This window comes from Hippopotamus amphibius, chromosome 12 (genome assembly GCF_030028045.1).
Source record: "Hippopotamus amphibius kiboko isolate mHipAmp2 chromosome 12, mHipAmp2.hap2, whole genome shotgun sequence".
Taxonomy (NCBI): Eukaryota; Metazoa; Chordata; class Mammalia; order Artiodactyla; family Hippopotamidae; genus Hippopotamus; species Hippopotamus amphibius.
Genome location: NC_080197.1, coordinates 86,940,138 through 86,959,254, shown reverse-complemented (window position 1 = coordinate 86,959,254; position 19,117 = coordinate 86,940,138). Strand labels below are relative to the sequence as shown.

Sequence of the window (19,117 nt, the reverse complement as noted above, 5' to 3'; positions counted from 1 at the left end):
GAGAGCACCTGTACAAATCACAATTCAGACAATGTAAAAGTAATAGGCTAAATGTATTTACTTATCAGATTGAAATCTTTTTCAGCTGCCTGCAGGATGAATGCTGTATGTTAATACTTAGGAGAATAAGTACTCATTCTGGGTGGTAAAGACAGAGCAGGAGACAAATTTCCCATGGTAGAGGAGGAAATGGGTATTATTCTGCTAAAGAGGACTGGAGCCTACAGGGTACACCTCTGTTACACACACACACACACACACACACACACACACACACACACGGAGAACACATGGTAGGAGAAGTGTGCAGCCCAGTGAATAGAAAGGAAAACCTGAGAGAAAGCTGCAAGTTGAGCTCACGTTAGGAGGAAAGTGGAAGGCAGGAGCAGAAATTAGGTACCAGGAGCAGGAAGCAGAAGCTGGAAGAGACAAACAGGAACCTTCAATGAATACACAGCATTTGTGTGCCCTAGAGTGCTTTTTACTGCAGCTGAGCTGAAACTCAGCTACAGACTCAGATCCAAGAATAAGACCATATTTTCTTTCTTTTTCAAGTCACTCTGCTAATGGTGGCAAAATCAGCCTCACTCATATCTACCTGAGGCTAGATCAGAGTACCAGCTCCGGAGAGAGAGCTTCTATGAACCTTTGCCCACACAAGCAGTGTCTCATCAATAATTCTTCAGTGTCTTTCTGCCTCCCACACCTGACCCGCAGGGGCTCTCTCTTGAATGGAGTCTCACCCACTACAAGTGAAAAGGCATTCCTCTCCTTAACATCAAATTAATAGACTGCTAGCTCGCATATCTGACTAACCACAAGCTTCAAACTAGCCAGACCTACCAGATTCCCATTATTCCTATTCCTTTTTTACATACACTCTTTTCAATATTATTTAAGGTGGATGAGGCAGCTGCCCAAGGGCCCTTATAGCATCATAAAGACAAGAGGAACCCAACATGGTAATATGCCAAGTCAGAGTGGCTGCGGCTGTGCCTTCCCTTTATTTCCTCTGTCCTGGGCTCTCAGCCACTTTTCTGTAATTGCCCCCATGCCTATTCAGACAACAGGAAGCACAGTCACTGCCCAAAAATCTCTACCATTATGGTAGGCCTGGCATACATCCTGCCCATGCCTTCATGGCATGCTTGAACCTGGCACAGTTTAAAACACTGCCAATGTTAGAATGTTAGACATTTTTTATCTTTACAATATATTTTCAGTTAGTAGGATGTTTTTCCATCTCCCTTCTCTCACCATTTTTCACATGGAGAAACTAAAGCACCAGGATGTCAGGTGTCTTATTAGAGTTTGCACAGTCAGTAAAAGAATTAAAATTAAAACTCAGAATTCCTGACTCACAAACCAATAGAGGATTTTCTAAGTTGTCCTGGAATAAATTTCCATAACTAAAGGAAACTCTTTGGGGAAGAGAGCAGATGCTAACCCAAATGAACATAATTTCACCGCAGCATTTTGAACAAATGACAGTCTTCACTTTGTTTCAAATTAAAATATGTAGATAATATCTTTGAGATATTTAGGAATGAGTGAGGTAATATATAAATAATTGATGTCCCTAAAGACTGTCATGTCTTTCCCATCTGCGTGATGTTACAGGCCTTCTGTAGATCAGCATTTACTTATTTTTTCCAATAAATTTTTATGACTTCATCTACAATCTTTCACTCTCTTGTCTTACGTATATTTTATAGGCTAATGAAGGCTCCAGTTGGGGTACATGTCTGTGTGTGGGAGGGGGGCAGGCAACAGCTGGCCATAAGTGGTGAAGCTAACTAGCCGTTAGACAGTGAAATCAAAAGAAAATTCTGTATTGATGTCAGGCCTCCATTCTTCAGATAGAACACTGTAAAAGTCCTTTCATTTCCTCCTTCCTATTTATGCAAAATATCTGGGTAATTAAATTGAAATTCTTTACCATATAGTAAATGGTTGGGCTGGCTCTGTACAGCCTTAACCCTTCCCATAGCTTTCCGTGAAACTCTTTATGAAAGCATTTCGGAGATATTCACACCTTAAATAGATTGCTCTACATGTAGAGGAAAGGTTAGTGCTCTGAGAAAGCAGTAATGATGTAGGTAGTGAGAAAAGATTCTAGATGCCTTTCTAGCATAATTCTGATAGATCTGCAAAATAGCATAAAATGTCCTACCCTGTCCATGGAGGAAAGGACAGGGCCCAGAGGGTGCAGCCTCTCATGCAGGCTGCCTTGTTTTCTCTCCACATCCATCAGCAGGACCAGCCTAGGAACCTGGGGTGGGGCTATCCTAGACTAGCAGGTGTTCCCGGGGCCAGTCAAATCTCCTTCCTTATCCTCCCCCAGCACCTCCGGGAACATTAGGGAATAACATTTCAATGGGAGGACATAAAGCTTCAGAGACCTCTGGGTCTCTTGAGCTGAAAGGTTCTGATCCTTCTCACGGGGTTTACTGAGCTCGAGACCGAGAATATCTGTTTTGAGAAGGAACCTGCAGCTTCAACTTCACTAGTGCCAAGTCTCATCAACTGAACTACCTGGCCAGTGTTCAAAACAGACAAAATCCTTACTTTTAAAGTATCATTTGTGGGGTGTTTTTTGTTTTTTTACTTTATTAAGCTAAAATTTGAAATGAAGTGTCTTTACCTTAGATGTCCTATTTTCATTAACAGACAGGCACTAAGGAGCAGTTTTTCCAGGATGTGTGGGACCCAAAAATCTATTCTGAGCGAACAAGTTTATTCTTAGCTGTATGTAATTTCCCAGACTGGAGAAACAACTTCTGCTGCATGGTTTATAACCACAAGACCAGTTATGTCAGCAGGTCTTCCTATAAACACTAAAGTATCTATATACTTGCCTGTGGTATGTAAAGAGTAACTTTGAGGAAGAGAAAATAAATGGCTCTTAAATAAAGTGGAGATGTGATTGGGTACCACCCCGAGCTCTGTACACCATAACCCTTTGAGCTTTGGACCATGGGCAAACATAGGCAGTCAGGCCAGTTCACTGCAGTCTCTACACAATGTTCGAAACCTGAGGTGTATGTCTGGTGCAAGCAGGCCTGTCTGCATTCTACTGCTGAGTGACCAGAGCCAAAGAGGCAGGCATGAGTCCAGGTCTGGTGCAGAGGGACCTTTATCTCCATTTCCTCTCCCTGGTGTGCCAGGAAGACATGTGAGATGCACTCCTTCGCACACTGCTCATCAGCTCCGACCCAGGAGTATGAATTAGGAGAAGTCCCAAAGGTCCAACCCAGGACCAGGAGGTCTGGGCCAGCAGTTGAGGGAGGGAAGCAAGACTGGACTGAGAATTCAAATATACTTGAGAACAGATTTTAGTTCTTAGATCAGCCACAGAATTTCCCTGGTCCCTCAGTCACACAGAATCCATGGCCAAGTCAGCTTTGCTAGCTGTTTTTGGTCCAGAACCACAACCCAAGGACTCACATCTGGGCAGGGTTGCTGTTGGAGAGGAAATTAACCCCGTGGCATTTGCTACTTTGCTGGACTCCAGACACTGAAAAGAGAAAAGTGCTGATGGCAGCATGAGCAGAACTTCGAGGCCAGAAGAGAGGGTCATGTTGAGAACGTGTGCAGATTGCATCACGCAGCTCAGTTCTTTCTCCCTAATTTCCTTGCCTTTTCTTTTGCTACTTTCTTCACTTTTTGCTCCTTTCAATAAACCTTCCTCTCCTCTTACATCTCTGCTTCCTTTAAAATTTCCATGTTTACCTTCTTCCCCCCACCTCCCCTTTTTAATCTAGCCTTTAAATCCTGAATTTTCCCCTTTCCTCCCTTTGTTCCAAACCCGTACCTATGTCTTATCTGCATCCTTTCTTTCTTTTTTTTTTCAAATTAATTTTTACTGCTGTATAGTTGGTTTACAATGTTGTGTTAGTTTCAGGTGTGCAGCAAAGTGAATCAGTTACACGTATACGTATATCCACTTTTTCAGATTCTTTTCCCATATAGGTCATTACAGAGTATCTCCATCCTTTCTGTGCCTTAGAACTTTCATCAAGAGACCAATCATGCCCACAGCTGAGAGACAGAAACATGGCAGATGTGTGCACGAGGTTGAGGCAGTACAAACCACCTTAAAGCTAATTCTACCTATTGAGTTTCTCTCAAATGTTAAAACCTTTGAAACAAAACTGGGCTATTTAAGAGAGCACCGAGGAGGAAGACACTAAAGAAGTGTAAGATACGTTTGATTATTAATCCAAGTGGGTAAATCAGCACTGCATTAGCGAAGCATTCAATTAAAACAAGTTAGGTGATCAGCCTAAAAGAGGTGTTGGATGTTTTGGTAACTTTTGTTTATTTTTAATGGAGATATTTACTGGTTCACAGAAAGGGAAAAGACTGCTTTTAAAAATTAGTGAGTAAAAGGAGACCACAGATTGAGTAGCCTAGTAAAATTTTCCTGGGGTACAAACATTTTGTACATTCCTTAGCATCTAATATTATAATCTAGTGTAAGTGTTACTTGAATGGCCATTTTCATAGCAAATGGACTGGCCAACCCCCACTGGAATGTACACACTCTTTCTTTAAAGGCACTGACCACCAATCATGTAATGGTCAAGTTCCTGAGGCCAAGGAGCCACTAAATCTTTACGTTAACATTCCACATTCCCATGCAATGGGCTGATTTTAATTTAACAGATTTTTTGTATTGCTCTTTTTATAGGTTTTTACCCATTCATAGATTTACGAATTTGGACTTAAGAAAAAGAGTCAGGTTATTTTCTATAGCTTTGGGTTTTCTTTCATGAGCTTTCCAGATTTCAGACTGAGTGATACTAGTGAGCCTTCCCACTCCTGGCTCAAACACCTGAGCAAAACCAGCAAGATTTCCAAGGAAAGTGGCCAGCTCAAGTGTGCTCTTATTTGGCATTTTCATCCCCAGGAAAGCAAAAACAGGTTATAACGAACATAAAGATTAAAGAAGCAATGAGCTCTACTAGTAAACCCGTGTCTACAGGCTCCAAGAGAAATTGTCATCATACCTTCACTGCTTTGGGAGGAGAACTTTCAGAAAGGCTGGAGGCTCTGGCATCTGGACTTAGTGGTTTGGGATGCACAGGCTGCTGGACCTCACTCTTAACCTGGGAGTTACCTGCTTGAGTTACAAAACGAAGACATTTTATAGTATCTCAAGGGAAGGCTCAGAAAAGGTTCCTCCCCAAAGCAAAGTTAAGGCACCTCCACTAACAATAGGTCCTTCCAACACCAGGAAAAACACTGCTTTTCTGTTGAAGGATATCCTAACGCTAAAAACTGTGCTCTTAGGTTCTCTCACAAGTCAAGGTGTCAACTCAGAGGCTTTCTCACTCTTTGCCACACGCAGCAGGAATCCAAGTCACCCTACATGAGGAAACTTCTGCCCTGTAGCATTTATCATTTTTTAAGGCTATCTGTAGACTTTGATGGCTTTTAAAAAAATCAATTAATTAATTATATTTATTAATTGGCTGCATTGAGTCTTCATTGCTGCACACGGGCTTTCTCTAGTTGCTGCGACTGGGGGCTACTCTTCATTGTGGTGCGCAGGCTCCTCATTGTAGTGGCTTCTCTTGTTGTGGAGCACAGGCCCTAGGCGCGTGGGCTTCAACAGTTGCGGCACATGGGCTCAGTAGTTGTGGCTCACGGGCTCTAGAGCACAGGCTCAATAGTTGTGGCGCACAGGCTTAGTTGCTCTGTGGCATGTGGAATCTTCCCAGGGCAGGGCTCAAACCCGTGTCCCCTGCATTGGCAGGTGGATTCTTTACCACTGTGCCACCTCGGAAGTCCGATGATGGCTTTTTGGTAGTGAGCAACCCCAACAATTTCTTCTGGGGTGTTTCAACTGAACTTGGGAAAATGGGGGAATGTGAGGGCAGAAATTTCATAACACACGCTCATGTATATGTGCATGTGTAATTTGACACCATCTCTTTTGGTCAGTCCTATAGCAAATATCCATGGATGAAGATTATGGAAAAAGGCTCCATAAAGTTTTTTTCATAGTCATTGACGTCTCACTTGCATAAGTTAATTTCCTGCCAATATATTCGTTTTGTGGAAAACTCAGAAGAGGCACAGAGAAGTCATTCACACAGTTGCTAAGGAACCATAAAAGAATTCCCTAAAATCTAGAGCTATGTCAACAAAGTACTGAAAGATTAAGGCTTATTTTTCATAAAAATGTTTTGCAAACCTAGTCAAAACTCAGAAAAATTTCTAGTCCAAGCAAAATGACTGCAAAAGGAATGTTCTCGGATTCCAGCAGCAAGAGTTTCTCTCTAAAATTTTAAGGCAGGGTTTACTAGAGATCTGTTTAGCTAATACTTCTACTTCTTGCTGAGTTTTCAATGTCTAGTAAAATAATTAACCCGAGAAGCTAGAAATCCATATATATATTTAAAAAATAATACACTGACCATCAGAATCAAAAGTGATTCTGTAGTAAATTCATAGTAAATTAAAAAACAAAGGTTTCTGTCTTTGGGAGAAGAGAGGCTCAAAATGATTCCAAAATACAATGAAAAGGTGATCAAATTCAGTACCAACAGGAAAATCTCTGGAATCTAGCCAGAGGGAGGATTATAGTACATATTTAGATAAATAAGAAAAAGATATTTTTTAAAGGTTACTCAAATACCAATTCTTTATTCCTGTAAATGAATAAAGTCCTTCTTGACCAATCTTCTATTAAAACGAAACTTCAAAACTATATTTTTTACAGTGTTAACTTTCGAAAGGTTTGGTACAAAAGACAGGATAAGTTCAATGAGAGAAGCATCAAAAATATACAGTTTGCCACAAGTTAATCATATTTCATTGAATTCAACCTCTCTCTCAGCCCGGGGATGTGTGAAGGGTACTCAAGTATCAGTCCTTAAAACCAAATGAAAGCTCTGATCAGCTCCATTACTAGATTTAATATGTTGCACATTCTTAGCACTGACAGAACTGGGGATACCCCGCTGCAACCAAACAAGGGCTAGAGAACAAGACCCTCACCCTCCAGACCTAAGAATGAAAGCTTACGGGAATCATCTTCAGCAGGGGTGGAACGGGCTGCCAGGCTAGTCTCAGATGCAGAAACCTACAAAAAAAAAGGTGGGGGGATTAAGAATCACATTAAAAATAAAAGAGCAAACTGCTGTTAATGCCATAAAAACCTGCTGACTCCAGTCAGTCACTGGCTGCCTAGGGGAAATAAAGGCCCAGAACAGCTGAGCATTTAAACAAGAGGCAGCAAAATGTCTTTTACGAGGATATTAACATGCCTCTCAATTACAGAGTAACACGAATAACAGACTGCAAGCAACTGCCAAAAGTGTGCATTATCTTCCTTCATAAAAGAACTTCTAAACCATATTTCTACTCTCAAAAAAAAAGGGGTGTGTGTGCAAAACAAAACCCTCTATCAGGGAGAGCAAAGCTCCTCACCATAAACCACAATTCGTATAACTATACCTCACTCCAAGGCAAGATAAAGTCTTTACATACAGGAACCGTTCTTATTCTTTTATTTTCCTAACTCCTTATTTCCCAACCAAATACATTCTGCTGAAACAAGCTTGCTAGCACAGAAGATCTTTTGGTAGCTATAAAACAAATTTATCTAAAACCAACCTTTGGTATTATCTTCAAGGTTAGTGTTCCTTTTTAATTCCAGCCTCAAAATGGCAGTGTTTAACAAGATGGCAGAGCTTAACCACAGGTGATTATTTTCCCCATTAGGCATCAAATTTAAATAAAAGAACTTTCTACCAGCTTTCTCTCTCCTTTCTGCTGGTGCCTAGGGCTTCCAGTATCTTCCTCCACACTCAAAATCATGAAGGGTCAAGAGGTGACCCAATATGCACTCTTCATGGAATATTCTTTCATTCAGATGTCAGGGATTTCATGGGTGATGTTGAGTGTTTATATCAGGATGTCTGGTGTATGAATAAATTTATAATGGAGATTAAACTGTTGGCTGACTGCAACAATTTCAGCCTGGTCATTTTTTCTCTTTATTCTCTCTTCATTACAGGAGTTCTGACATGGTATAAAACAAACCAGTATAATAATATAATTTATAAAATGCTTACTATGTTCTAGGTATTAGAATGACCACTTTACATGCGCTATTTCATTTAATGACATGAAATAAATTTTCTGAAAGTTGTGTATGGCCATAAAAAGCTCTTCAATTCCTGCTAAATTAAGAGGTACATCTATCCCAGGATGTCCTTCTTTCACCTCCAATCTGGTCACCTTGAACCTGCAGGGTAAACTTAATGCCAATCATGACATCATTATACCCTCCCAACCAGATGACTTCACTGCAGGAACAGCCAGGAGAGACCCTGTGAGATTTTGCTCAAATATTTCATTAAAGAAAAACACAAATTCATTCACAAGAGGAGAAAGGGACGAACAATATCTTGACAAAATATTCTATTTCAGGCAAGTTTACCCTGGTATTAATGTCCTTTTGTAACAAACCAAAGTTCAAACAGTTCTTAGGTATTGGTTAACAAAAGCTAGGCAAACAGCCAAAAGGACAGCTGAAGCTCTGAAAAATTTTACGAATTTTAAGGCAGCCAAGGGTTCATGAACCTACAGTATATGCTTGAAGACTATGTACTATCTTTATCTCCCCTTTTCCCCACCCACTTCCCAATGTGTGATTCATTTGCACCGATGCCCTTTTAGGCTATAATTAAAATGTTCTGATCCTCCAGTTCAGCTCAGAGATCCAGATTCAAATCAATACGAAGACTATCAAGAAGGAAACATGAAATTGGATATACGGACAATCAAGCACAATTTTCCAGATGATCATTTCTCAAATTATGCTTCAATGACAGATAGGAAGATTTCAATGCTGGGAATATTTTTTTCTCTTAAACGTCTTTTTTATAGTATATAAGAAAAATTCCAAACATATTACTTATTTGTAAGACATAACCTCCCACTTAAAAAATGGGACAACCAGGCAGTCTAATGAGAGAACTCATTTGATACACGACATGTGACATGGAAGTAATGCCTGAACCCACTGTTGCAGGGATGTATGTGATTTCTTTTATGATTATGAAACACATGACTGCCAAGTATTTGTCTTATTATTTCAAAATACACCTGCTATATGGTTTTGTAAAATAAAGTGATTTAAATTTTTTTCTGTTCTATTCTTTGAGTCGAATTTTGTAGCCATTAATCTGAGACTGTTTTTCTGTGCTCCTACTTTGGTCCAAGTGTGTAGTGTATCTCAAGAGTTCCTGCTGGTATGCTGTCAACATATCTATTTTACCGTCTGTCATAGTCAAGTAAGTTTGAGAACTATTTCTCTTAACCCATTTTAATTATCTTCCCACCTTTGGTAGAATGGCCTCAAGGGTGTCAATATGTGTAACAGAAACAATGACTATACTCCTACAATCACTGTAATAGATTTGAAAGCTCTTTCTCCTCATCTAACTTAATATTTGATTATCATATTGACTGAAAGGCCAAAGAGACTGGGTAATAGACTGACAGAGAAAATGATAAATTCACCTGACATATATATTGTTATTTATTCCAACTAAGCCACGCATTTAATGATAAATGCATAAAACCTGATTTGCTTGAAACCTTCCCATGGCTTTTCTCCGCTGCAGGACTAGAGTCATACTGTTTGTTTGTTTTTTTGGTAAGTATGCTATTTTTTTTAATTCACAAAATGGAAAGGTCATAGAAAGTTATGTCTTACAGAACAAATTTTAATCAAATATAAGCACCACTTCTACCCCAAATATCTCCAAATTAGCATGGTCCCTTTAAATTTCTTTGAATTATAAAGAATATAGTATTCTAAAGGTCAACTTCTCTGCTGCTTTTCCTGCATTTCAAAGCCTAGCATGTCTTTATTAAACAAAAGGACTCCTACGAACATACTGAAAAAGTGTGTCAATTTTCCTTAGTTAAGTCAAACCATTAAGACTTGCTTAATTTTCTTGGTGAATTAATGTTTAATCACAGCATCTAGTTTAAGGAATATCTAAAATGCAATATCTAAAATTTAGTAACTAATATCTAAAGAATGTCTGTCTGGATTGGTGGGAAAATGGTCAAAATAAAACTCTTCCACGTTGTGCATTCATCGGTTGAGTGGGGTTCTGAACTCAGCTCCATGGTTCAATGGTGCTCCTTGGTCTGCAGGTATCCACTGGCTCATTTGCTTGTCATTCCAGATAGAATGGCGATACTACAGTTGGGAAGTGGGTCCAAAGTAACTTCTGCAAGTTCCTCCTGAATTCTTTTAGCACTAGTTGACAATTTAGGAGCTGTTTTGCTGGGTATTTTTCCCTCCTTTTTCTTGGGCTGAACTTGTTCTCTTTCTCGCTCTCACTGGACACTTTCATGCTGGTCTCCATCAGAACTTCCTCCACTAGTGCTTGAACTGTCATCAACTCTTTGTGCCTCAGTGGACATTTTAGATCCTGAGGGAGGGGCATCCACACAGGTCATGGGCTCGAGCCCCAGCCCAGGGAGAGGGGGCTGCAGAGGTGCGGGGGAAAGGGGCGCTGAGGAGGCCCCAGGGACAGGCTGTCCCCGTGGACCATCTGGTCACTGAACCCGGACCCGTGCACCGCACACTGGACTGCGCCTACAGCCATACTCTTAAGGGTTTTTTCAAGACCCGCCCTGGCCCTCTCCCTCCACCTGTCCCTTGCCGTTGCCTATAGGCACTTCATGCTCCAGCCAAGTCATCTTGGTTGGGTTCTCTGGTTTCCAAATCTCTGTTGTGTCTGCCTGGAATACCCTTCTCTTTCTTTACTCAACTTTCCCCTTATTCGCTTGGCCTATTTCCATACATCCTTCAAGACTTGGCTCAGATATCACCTTCTTGAAGGAAGTCAGGTTAAGTGTCCTTAGTGCAACCTTTCATGGCCCCACACAGCCCTTTCACGGCACTTGTTTCACTGTTTTACAATAGCCAGCCTGTTACTCATCTCCCTCCTACTATGTTCGCTTCCTTGAAGGTAAAGACCACAGGGAACCGTTTGTTCACATTTAGTTGTTAAGCTCAGCATTGCCTGTGCTTAGCATAGTGCCTAGCTTTCAAAATACTCTGAAGTGAAAGAATGACACTTCTTTACATAAAATGTGTTACATTAATAATATACAAATAACTTTGAAGATATCTCTATTCAAAACAGATTTTTAAAAATTACTTAAGCTCTACATCCTATGAGCATTTGCTGAGCAAAAGAATTTTCCATTGAAGGTTCATTATTTGGTCAGCTATAAGTTGCAGAACTCCCCAACCAAAATTATGTGACCTGAAAAAAAGACAATCTGTCCTGGCAGCTGTTACCAAATTCCCAGACACTCTACAGCCTAGAGTTAGAGTTGTTTCTAATTTTAAGCATCTAATTTAGAACACATGCTTCCCTGGCAAATGGACATCAGACTTTCAACCCACCTTTTCTCCATCCTGATGGGAGATGCGGACCTCAGGACCTGGGGGTACATTCTCCTTTTGCTCCAATTTATGAGTTTTGATTTCACCACCATTGGCTCTCAACTCATTCTACAAAATAAAAATAGTCTGTGAATTTTTTTAAAAAGCCTCACAATTCTCTTCATAGCACATCTATTAAATAAACTTGGAATGTTAAAAAAGAAATTCTTTTAAGAGGCTTCAAGTCAAATCAACCCCCTAACTCTCACAAGCAAAACCCATTGACTTGTGAAATGACAAAAGCAGCTTTGTGGACACATACCTCAGAGTTAAATATTTATACAACGAATCTAAAACTGGGTGCTCATTAGAATACAGACACATCAACGCGCGCACACACACACACACACACAGACCCGCATACAATGTTCTCGTGATTCACTCTTCTAGCAGCAGAGCTTGTGGGAATGCAAAGCTGGTGAGTTTTATCAGAAAAGACCATTCTGGAGCAGGGGAAAGGTGATGCCAAGTGCCAATAATTAAGAAAATATACTGACCATATATATATAAATGCCCGGCCTGGAAAGAGAGACAGGGATGATGTGTACATATAAAAATTGAAATTATACTTAATGATACCATAAAACAGCCTTTCTTTGTGAGACTTTCAAAAACATGTTTTTTTGCATAAAATTCATTCAGTATAGTAAAGACATACCTTATTCTACTTCTCATAATAGAGCTTCAACATAAAAAAAACAGGCATAAGGAGTCAAAAGGCGTAAGCATAATATTTGTTTTCCTTGCAAAGAACACTTGGGGCAAAATATTAAAATTGACTTTGTTACTAGATCCATGATCTATACACAGGTAGATGAATATGGACGTCTCCTACCTTTAGTCTGCTAGTAATCTAGTACCTTTCTGTTCGCTGTGATTTTTTAGGCATGGGGAGAAAACAAGGAATTTATGGCCACAGGGCCAATGAAAGGAGTGTGAGTGCGACTGACTGACTCAGGTGTGGAATTCCAGATTAAGGCCCAGAGCTCTGGTGGTGCATCTATGAGGAGGAGCTGGCAGCCAGCACTGCAGAACACAACAGTACAACTGCCTGAAACTCACTCCTGACCCCATCTCAAAGCCCAGCCTCCAGAATCACTGCCAGAGAATGTGTGCCTTGCTACAACCATGCTCTGAAAGGGACCTGAGAAATTCTTTGGGGATGAGATAAAACGTTGTTTTTTATAAGAATTCCTTAAGACTTTTCAACTCTTAAAATTTACAGAGCCAGCGAACCACATTGCAGAAACTCCTATTAGGAATTAAAAAAACAAAGTCACTGAACAGGTTTTTCCACTTAGGGAGTCACCTGGTTAGAATGTTTATAGCAGGAGGGCACTGCGAAGCAGCAAAATCCTGTAACAAAAAGGAATTAAGCTCCACAGATCATCTGTTTGCTGTATCTCCTGGCCTGCCTTTTAAGAGAAGTCTAAATCTGCTTATTTTTCACACTCCCAGTGAATAACAAGTCTGTGATGTTCCACTTTACTACTGACTTACACACATTATCTCTCCTTAAAACTATAGTGAAAAATCTAGATGAGATTACTCACTGCCCAGAGACACTTAGTCTACCAATAAATACTATTGGAAAATGCATACTTCATAATGTGCGGGAAAGAAGGCTCACTTCCTGGAATACACATTGTGATTTCTAACAGGCACTAGTTCAGTCTGCCTGGGAACAAATAAAAGTCAATACTGTTCTTCCAATTTTATTTAAAAATAACAATCAAGATATTAATAATTTGTCATTTGAAATCTTAGAAGGAACAACTTTTTGAAAGATATATATGTATGTGTACGTGTGTGTATATATATGTGTGTGTACTTATGAATAAATGGCATTTAAAAGGTAACTTCAAAGAAGCAGTTCTGCCACGTCCTCCTGCCAGTTAAGCCTAGGAAAGTATAAAGCGGAAAGACCCTCCATTCTATTTAGAATACCACATTTTTGTGCTTACTGAGTACGTCCTCTTCCTGTCATTTCGCCCCCTTTTTCCTATCCACTATTCTATTTCTTTAGAAAATGATTACATCGTAAGAAGTAAAGATTAAGTAGACCATATGTTGTATGATTTCATTTACATGAAATGTCCAGAACAGGAAAACCCATAAAGATAGAAATTAGATTAGGGGATGAGGGAAGTGGGGAATTGGGAGTCACTGCACAGGTACGGGGCTCTTTTTGGGGTGATGGGAAAGTTCTGGAATTAGACAGTGATGATGATTGCACAACCTTGTGAATATACTGAAAATCACCAAATTGCATATTTTAAAGTGGTGATTTTTATGTCAGGTGAATTGTATATTAACAAAACTTTCAAAAAAACACCCCATCCCACATTAATGTTGAATATATTCAATATTTCTCGCCAGTATTCTCCCTTTCTTCTCTCAAAAACAGAAATAAATGTTTATGTTAAAACTAATAAAATACTATCAATACTTCTTTAACAACAACAAGATTAAGTAAAAGAGACAGGAAAATTCTCAGCGACATTACTGGATGGTAACATCACATAAAAAAATGAGTGAGGTGGGAATGAGGGCTAGGAAAGCAAAGTGAGGATTAGAACATGGTAAGGATTACGAATGAAGCTAGGGTAGGATTTATGTGAAGAATGACTGGGGACCAGGAAGGAGCCAGGGCTCACAGGTCAGGGTCTGGGAGACACTTCTAGTTCCTGTGCTCAGTGACCATTTGCTGGATGAGTGAATGAATGAATGAAGCTGGACACATACTGTATAGTTGGTGGAACTGCTTTGTTTGGACACAGCTGCCTGGTACTTGGCCATTCGATCCTTTATGGAGGTTTCTGACAGGCGTGGGAACTCCAGATTTCGCCTACTCTCGCTTTTCTCCGAATTGAATGCTGAAGATGACAACTGACCTGCAAGCATGCAAACAATTGTGCTCTATTAAACGATAAAATACGATCTGAATGGTTTCAAGATTCTAAATTTTGGGCTATTGTGGTCTAATAGAATCAACCTCTTCTATTAAGAATACAAAGAAGGAAATCAGGATTAAAACTGTCATTTATAAGATAACATTCACTCACTTTCCCAACATTAAAAGGAGAACCCTTACCATCACTGTTATATATTTCAAAATTTTGGTTCATTTAACACGTGAAAAAATTAGACTGCAATGCCATTTTAATTTGCATTTCTTTGATTCTTAGGAGGCTGAAGATTTTCCTATATTAATTGATTCTATTTTTTCTTTTGTGAAGTGCCCTGTATATGCCCCCTTCAAAACATAATAATTCTGCTCTTAAGGTGTTATGTTAGCATCAGTAATACAGGATAACCAATCCTGACAGCGGATAACGCCCATCCACAGGAGCCTGAAAGCCCCAGATGACCATGGAGCCAAAACTGTCAGTACAGACGAATGGATAAAGAAGATGCGGCACATAGATACAGTGGAATGTTACTCAGCCATAAAAAGGAATGAAACTGAGTTATTTGTAGTGAGGTGGACGGACCTAGAGTTGGTCATACAGAGTGAAGTAAGTCAGAAAGAGAAAAACAAATACCGTATGCTAACGCATATATACGGAATCTAGAAAAATGGTACTGATGAATCTAGTGGTAGGGCAGGAATAAAGACGCAGACAATAGAGAAGGGACTTGAGGACACGGTGGGGGAAGGGGAGGCTGGGATGCAGTGAGAGAGAAGCATTGACATATATATACTACCAAATGTAAAATAGCTAGTGGGAAGCTGCTGCATAGCACAGGGAGATCAAGTTGGTGCTTTGTTATGTCCTTGAGAGGTGGGATAGGGAGGGTGGGAGGGAGGCTCAAGAGGGAGGGGATATGGTGATATATGTATACATATAGCTGATTTACTTTGTTGTACAATAGGAACTAACAGAACATTGTAAAGCAGTTATACTCCAATAAAGATGTATTAAAAAAACACAAACTGTCTGTAACAGCACTTCCCTTATAATCCCCGCAAAGTTACCCTTTGGTTAACACAGGTTATCACTGACAAAGATGGATTAAAAATACAAGAGACGTGGGCTTCCTAGGTGGCACAGTGGTTAAGAATCCACCTGCCAATGCACGGGACGCAGGTTCGATCCCTGCTCTAGGAAGATCCCACATACCGTGGATCAACTAAGCCCGTGAGCCACAACTATTGAGCCCATGTGCTGCAACTACTGAAGCACATGCATGTAGAGCCCATGCTCTGCAACAAGAGAAGCCACAGCAATGAGGAGCCCGGGCACCACAACGAAGAGTAGCCCTCACTCACCGCAACTAAAAGAAAGCCCGCGCACAGCAAAAAAGACCCAACACAGCCAATTAAGTAAAAAAAAAAACAAAAAAAAAACACTGCTTACTTTAAAAAAAAAAATACAAGAGAAGCTATTTGGAGGGACGGACCTAGAGTCTGTCATACAATCCCAATGAGATCTGGGAATGGCTTGTATCTAACAGCCTTCCTTTTTTCTTTAAAAAACAAACAAACAAAAATATTTATTTATTTATTGGCTGTGTTGGGTCTTTGTTGCTGTAAGCAGGCTTTCTCTAGTTGGGGCAAGCGGGGGCTACTCTTCCTTGTGGTGTGAGGGCTTCTCCTTGCAGTGGCTTCTCTTGTTGCCAAGCACGGGCTCTAGGCACACGGGCTTCAGTAGTTGTGGCATGTGGGCTCAGTAATTGTGGCTCGTGGGCTCTAGAGCATAGCAACAGTCTTCCTTTTAATTTGTACCACTCTTCCTTTAAAAGCATCAGCTTTGAGGTCAAAAGATATTGCTACTAATGAGTACTTCCTCGAAAACTTCCCACACATGGAACTCTCTACTTACTTGGGCCTACTTCCAAGTCATCCAGAGAATAGCTGTTTTCAGAGATCTTCCTTCCACCTGCACTTCGGCTTTGGGCCCAAAGAATCTGTTTGGAAAACAAAACCCAGTAATAAGTTTTGCAGCGAGGATGGGAAATCTTGATGCAATGTTCAAAGAGGAGGTCTACAAATCTCCTTTATAGATAAAATCCAGAAGAGGTTAGATTTTATATTAGTTTTTATATACCACAGAATGTGTTTTTACTATTATAAATATCAAGCACTACATATTCACAGGTGCCCAGGGGAAAATAAGTAACTCTATATAGGTAATGCTTTTTGAGAAAGATCACTGCCTAACCACCTTAACCAGAAAGCCCCAGAATTTAACAGTCATTGGAGTGGAATCCTCAGGTCCCAGATGAAAATGACATGTCTCTTCAAACTGCCAAGTCCTGATGGCAGCATCTACTGTTGGCCTTCTCTGTCCCATTTAACCCCTGCTCTTGCTGCCTGGTTCATGTCTTCATCATCTTTTCCCTGGACGACTGCATTACCTTTCCAATTGGTTCTTCTGCCTTCCAATCAAGTCTCTATGATGCTGCCATTATCCCAAGTAAAACAAAATAACTATCCCCAAATATAAATCTATGTTATTTTCTTGTTCAAAATTCTTTAAGGATTCCTAACGACTCCTTGAATTGAATCTAAAATGCTTAGTATGTCACAGAAGACCAGTTCCAGATCTGGTCCCTTCCTACCCCTCTTGGGTATTCTCTTCCTTACCTTTACCCTCCAGGAAAAGCAAATCTCTGGGAGGTCCATGATATTGTAAATAAGCTCCCTCCATCTGAATTACTCTTTCATCCTACTGTTGTCTAACAGTGCCTGTTCCTTTAAGACTCAGTGTAAAGCTAAGCAACATTCCCTCTGCCTCTGCCCTACCTCTCTTCCATAAATCTAAGTAGCCCTTTCTCTGTTCCCAAGGACCTGGTCACACTTCCATTACAGTGTTTATCAAATTGTTGGGCACCCCTATACTGGACTGGAAGCTTCCTGAGGGCAGCGACCATGCTTTTCTTTTTTAAATAGAAAAGTGGAAGGTACAGATTTTTTAAATAAAGTATTCCTCCGATTCCTCTAAATTACTCCATTTATATCTCTCAAATTTAGGTCAGATCGCTAATGAAAGTTCCAAATTATAATTTTAAGACTGGAAAAGTAATTCAAGAGAAAGCCATTTAGTATCAGAGGACATTCCCAGACATAACACACGGAGAGTATGTCATATTTATTCAGCTTGCCATGAGAGCCTTCAAGCAGATCCTATCATTGAAATCTCAGGTTATTTCCAGATAAGTTGATATTGGGAAAGATATATGAAATCCAGTATGACAGGAGACAAGAGTAAAACATTTAGCACCGTTTTGAATTCAACACTAGTAAATAATTATTAAATATTTAAGTTCAATGGACTAATCAACCAACAGTAAAGTTTAAGACAGTGAACTATCCCTTTTTCAAGTACCCCCCGCCCTTTCTCTCCCCTTGAAGATAGAAAATATGCCACTTCAGAAATCAGAGCCAAGGATTTGGTTTGCTTGTACCCGACCAAAAAGAGTACAGTGTCTTGCAAATTCAATATATATTTAATGTACTTCATCTCCAGTCAACTTTGCTATTTACATTATTGGTTGAATCTATTTGTAAAAAACAAAACAAAACAAAAACTAAAATAAGCTGTAGCAATTCTAACCTTGACACATCATACTCAAGTCAACATCAATCACATCCACATGACTCCTATGATGCAACACATTCTTGCTCTGGGAGCAGCCCACCACTTGGAAATGAAGATCATCAGGCAAAGAGAAAAGATGTTTGGCAGAATACCCTCCATCCACATTTTTTTGTTTTTAAAACATTTCTCATTTGCAGATAGTTAGAGTAAAGGAAATTCCAAAGATTTATTCCAAATGCTGCTGCACTGTAAGATGATCATTACAAAAACTGAAATTTTCAGGGCTCACAAAGGGAGAAAGCCTGGAAATACACTTTTTTTTTTTTTTTTTAACCCAAAGGGAATGGGTTCTGCATTCTTAACACTGGAGCAATATTTCAAATATTTACATTCTGTCAAAGAAAGTTCAAGCACAATTTCAAGAGTATGTGTTACATGTTGCAACCTGCTAGGAGTTCAGTTTTCTGTTTGTGCTTGAAGTTCCTGCACTGGTATTATTGAGAACAAGAACATTCAGAACCAGAAAACATGCCCTGCTAGGTTCTTTGGTTTTAGATGTATAAAATTTCCCATCTTTGCTAGCTTTTTATTTAAATCTTTGGGTTAAAGTAAGAGCCATCTCCCCCCCTGCCCCCCCCAAAAGACTTCTTGTTCATGAGGGTTTCAATACTCTTTATTATTTTCTTCCAACTACTAAAAAAGTGAATATGCAAAGTCATTTGGCCTTAGAGAAAAACAGAAAAACATCTCTGGAAATCAAAGTTATACTGACATTGGTTCTGAGGAGGAATACAGCTCAGAGATGAGATGGCTTTTAATGAGCTCCTGGGTGAAGCATTAAGCATTCCTTTCAATACCCTTCCACCTCCAAACCACTCAAATATAAAGAATGACAAGATCTCTGTATACTTAAAATGAACACAATATTGTAAATCAACTATACTTCAAAAAAGCAAAACAAAACAGAAAACCCCAAAACCCCAAGATCTCAAATGCATTTACTATTAATCTGTGATCCTCATTTTACAAGTGGTAATCTGAGGTTCAGGAAGAAGGAGGGGTTTCCTCCAATATTTCTCAA

General features: G+C 39.8%; 1 protein-coding gene and 1 pseudogene across 2 annotated transcripts in view; both read right to left on the bottom strand.

Moving 5' to 3' along the window:
- Positions 1–19,117, bottom strand: part of LIMA1 (LIM domain and actin binding 1) — an 82,692-nt gene that overhangs the window by 6,029 nt on the left and 57,546 nt on the right. Inside the window, exons 5-9 of one of the 2 annotated variants that reach the window (XM_057701877.1) lie at positions 16,318–16,402; positions 14,237–14,385; positions 11,453–11,560; positions 7,036–7,093; positions 5,013–5,125 (exon numbers count right to left, since the gene is read on the bottom strand). In XM_057701877.1, coding sequence (XP_057557860.1) covers positions 5,013–5,125; positions 7,036–7,093; positions 11,453–11,560; positions 14,237–14,385; positions 16,318–16,402 — 513 coding nt within the window. The remainder of the gene's footprint in view (positions 1–5,012; positions 5,126–7,035; positions 7,094–11,452; positions 11,561–14,236; positions 14,386–16,317; positions 16,403–19,117) is intronic. The other variant, XM_057701878.1, reaches the window with a different exon arrangement.
- LOC130832876 (ubiquitin-conjugating enzyme E2 E2-like) lies at positions 9,750–11,030 on the bottom strand (annotated as a pseudogene).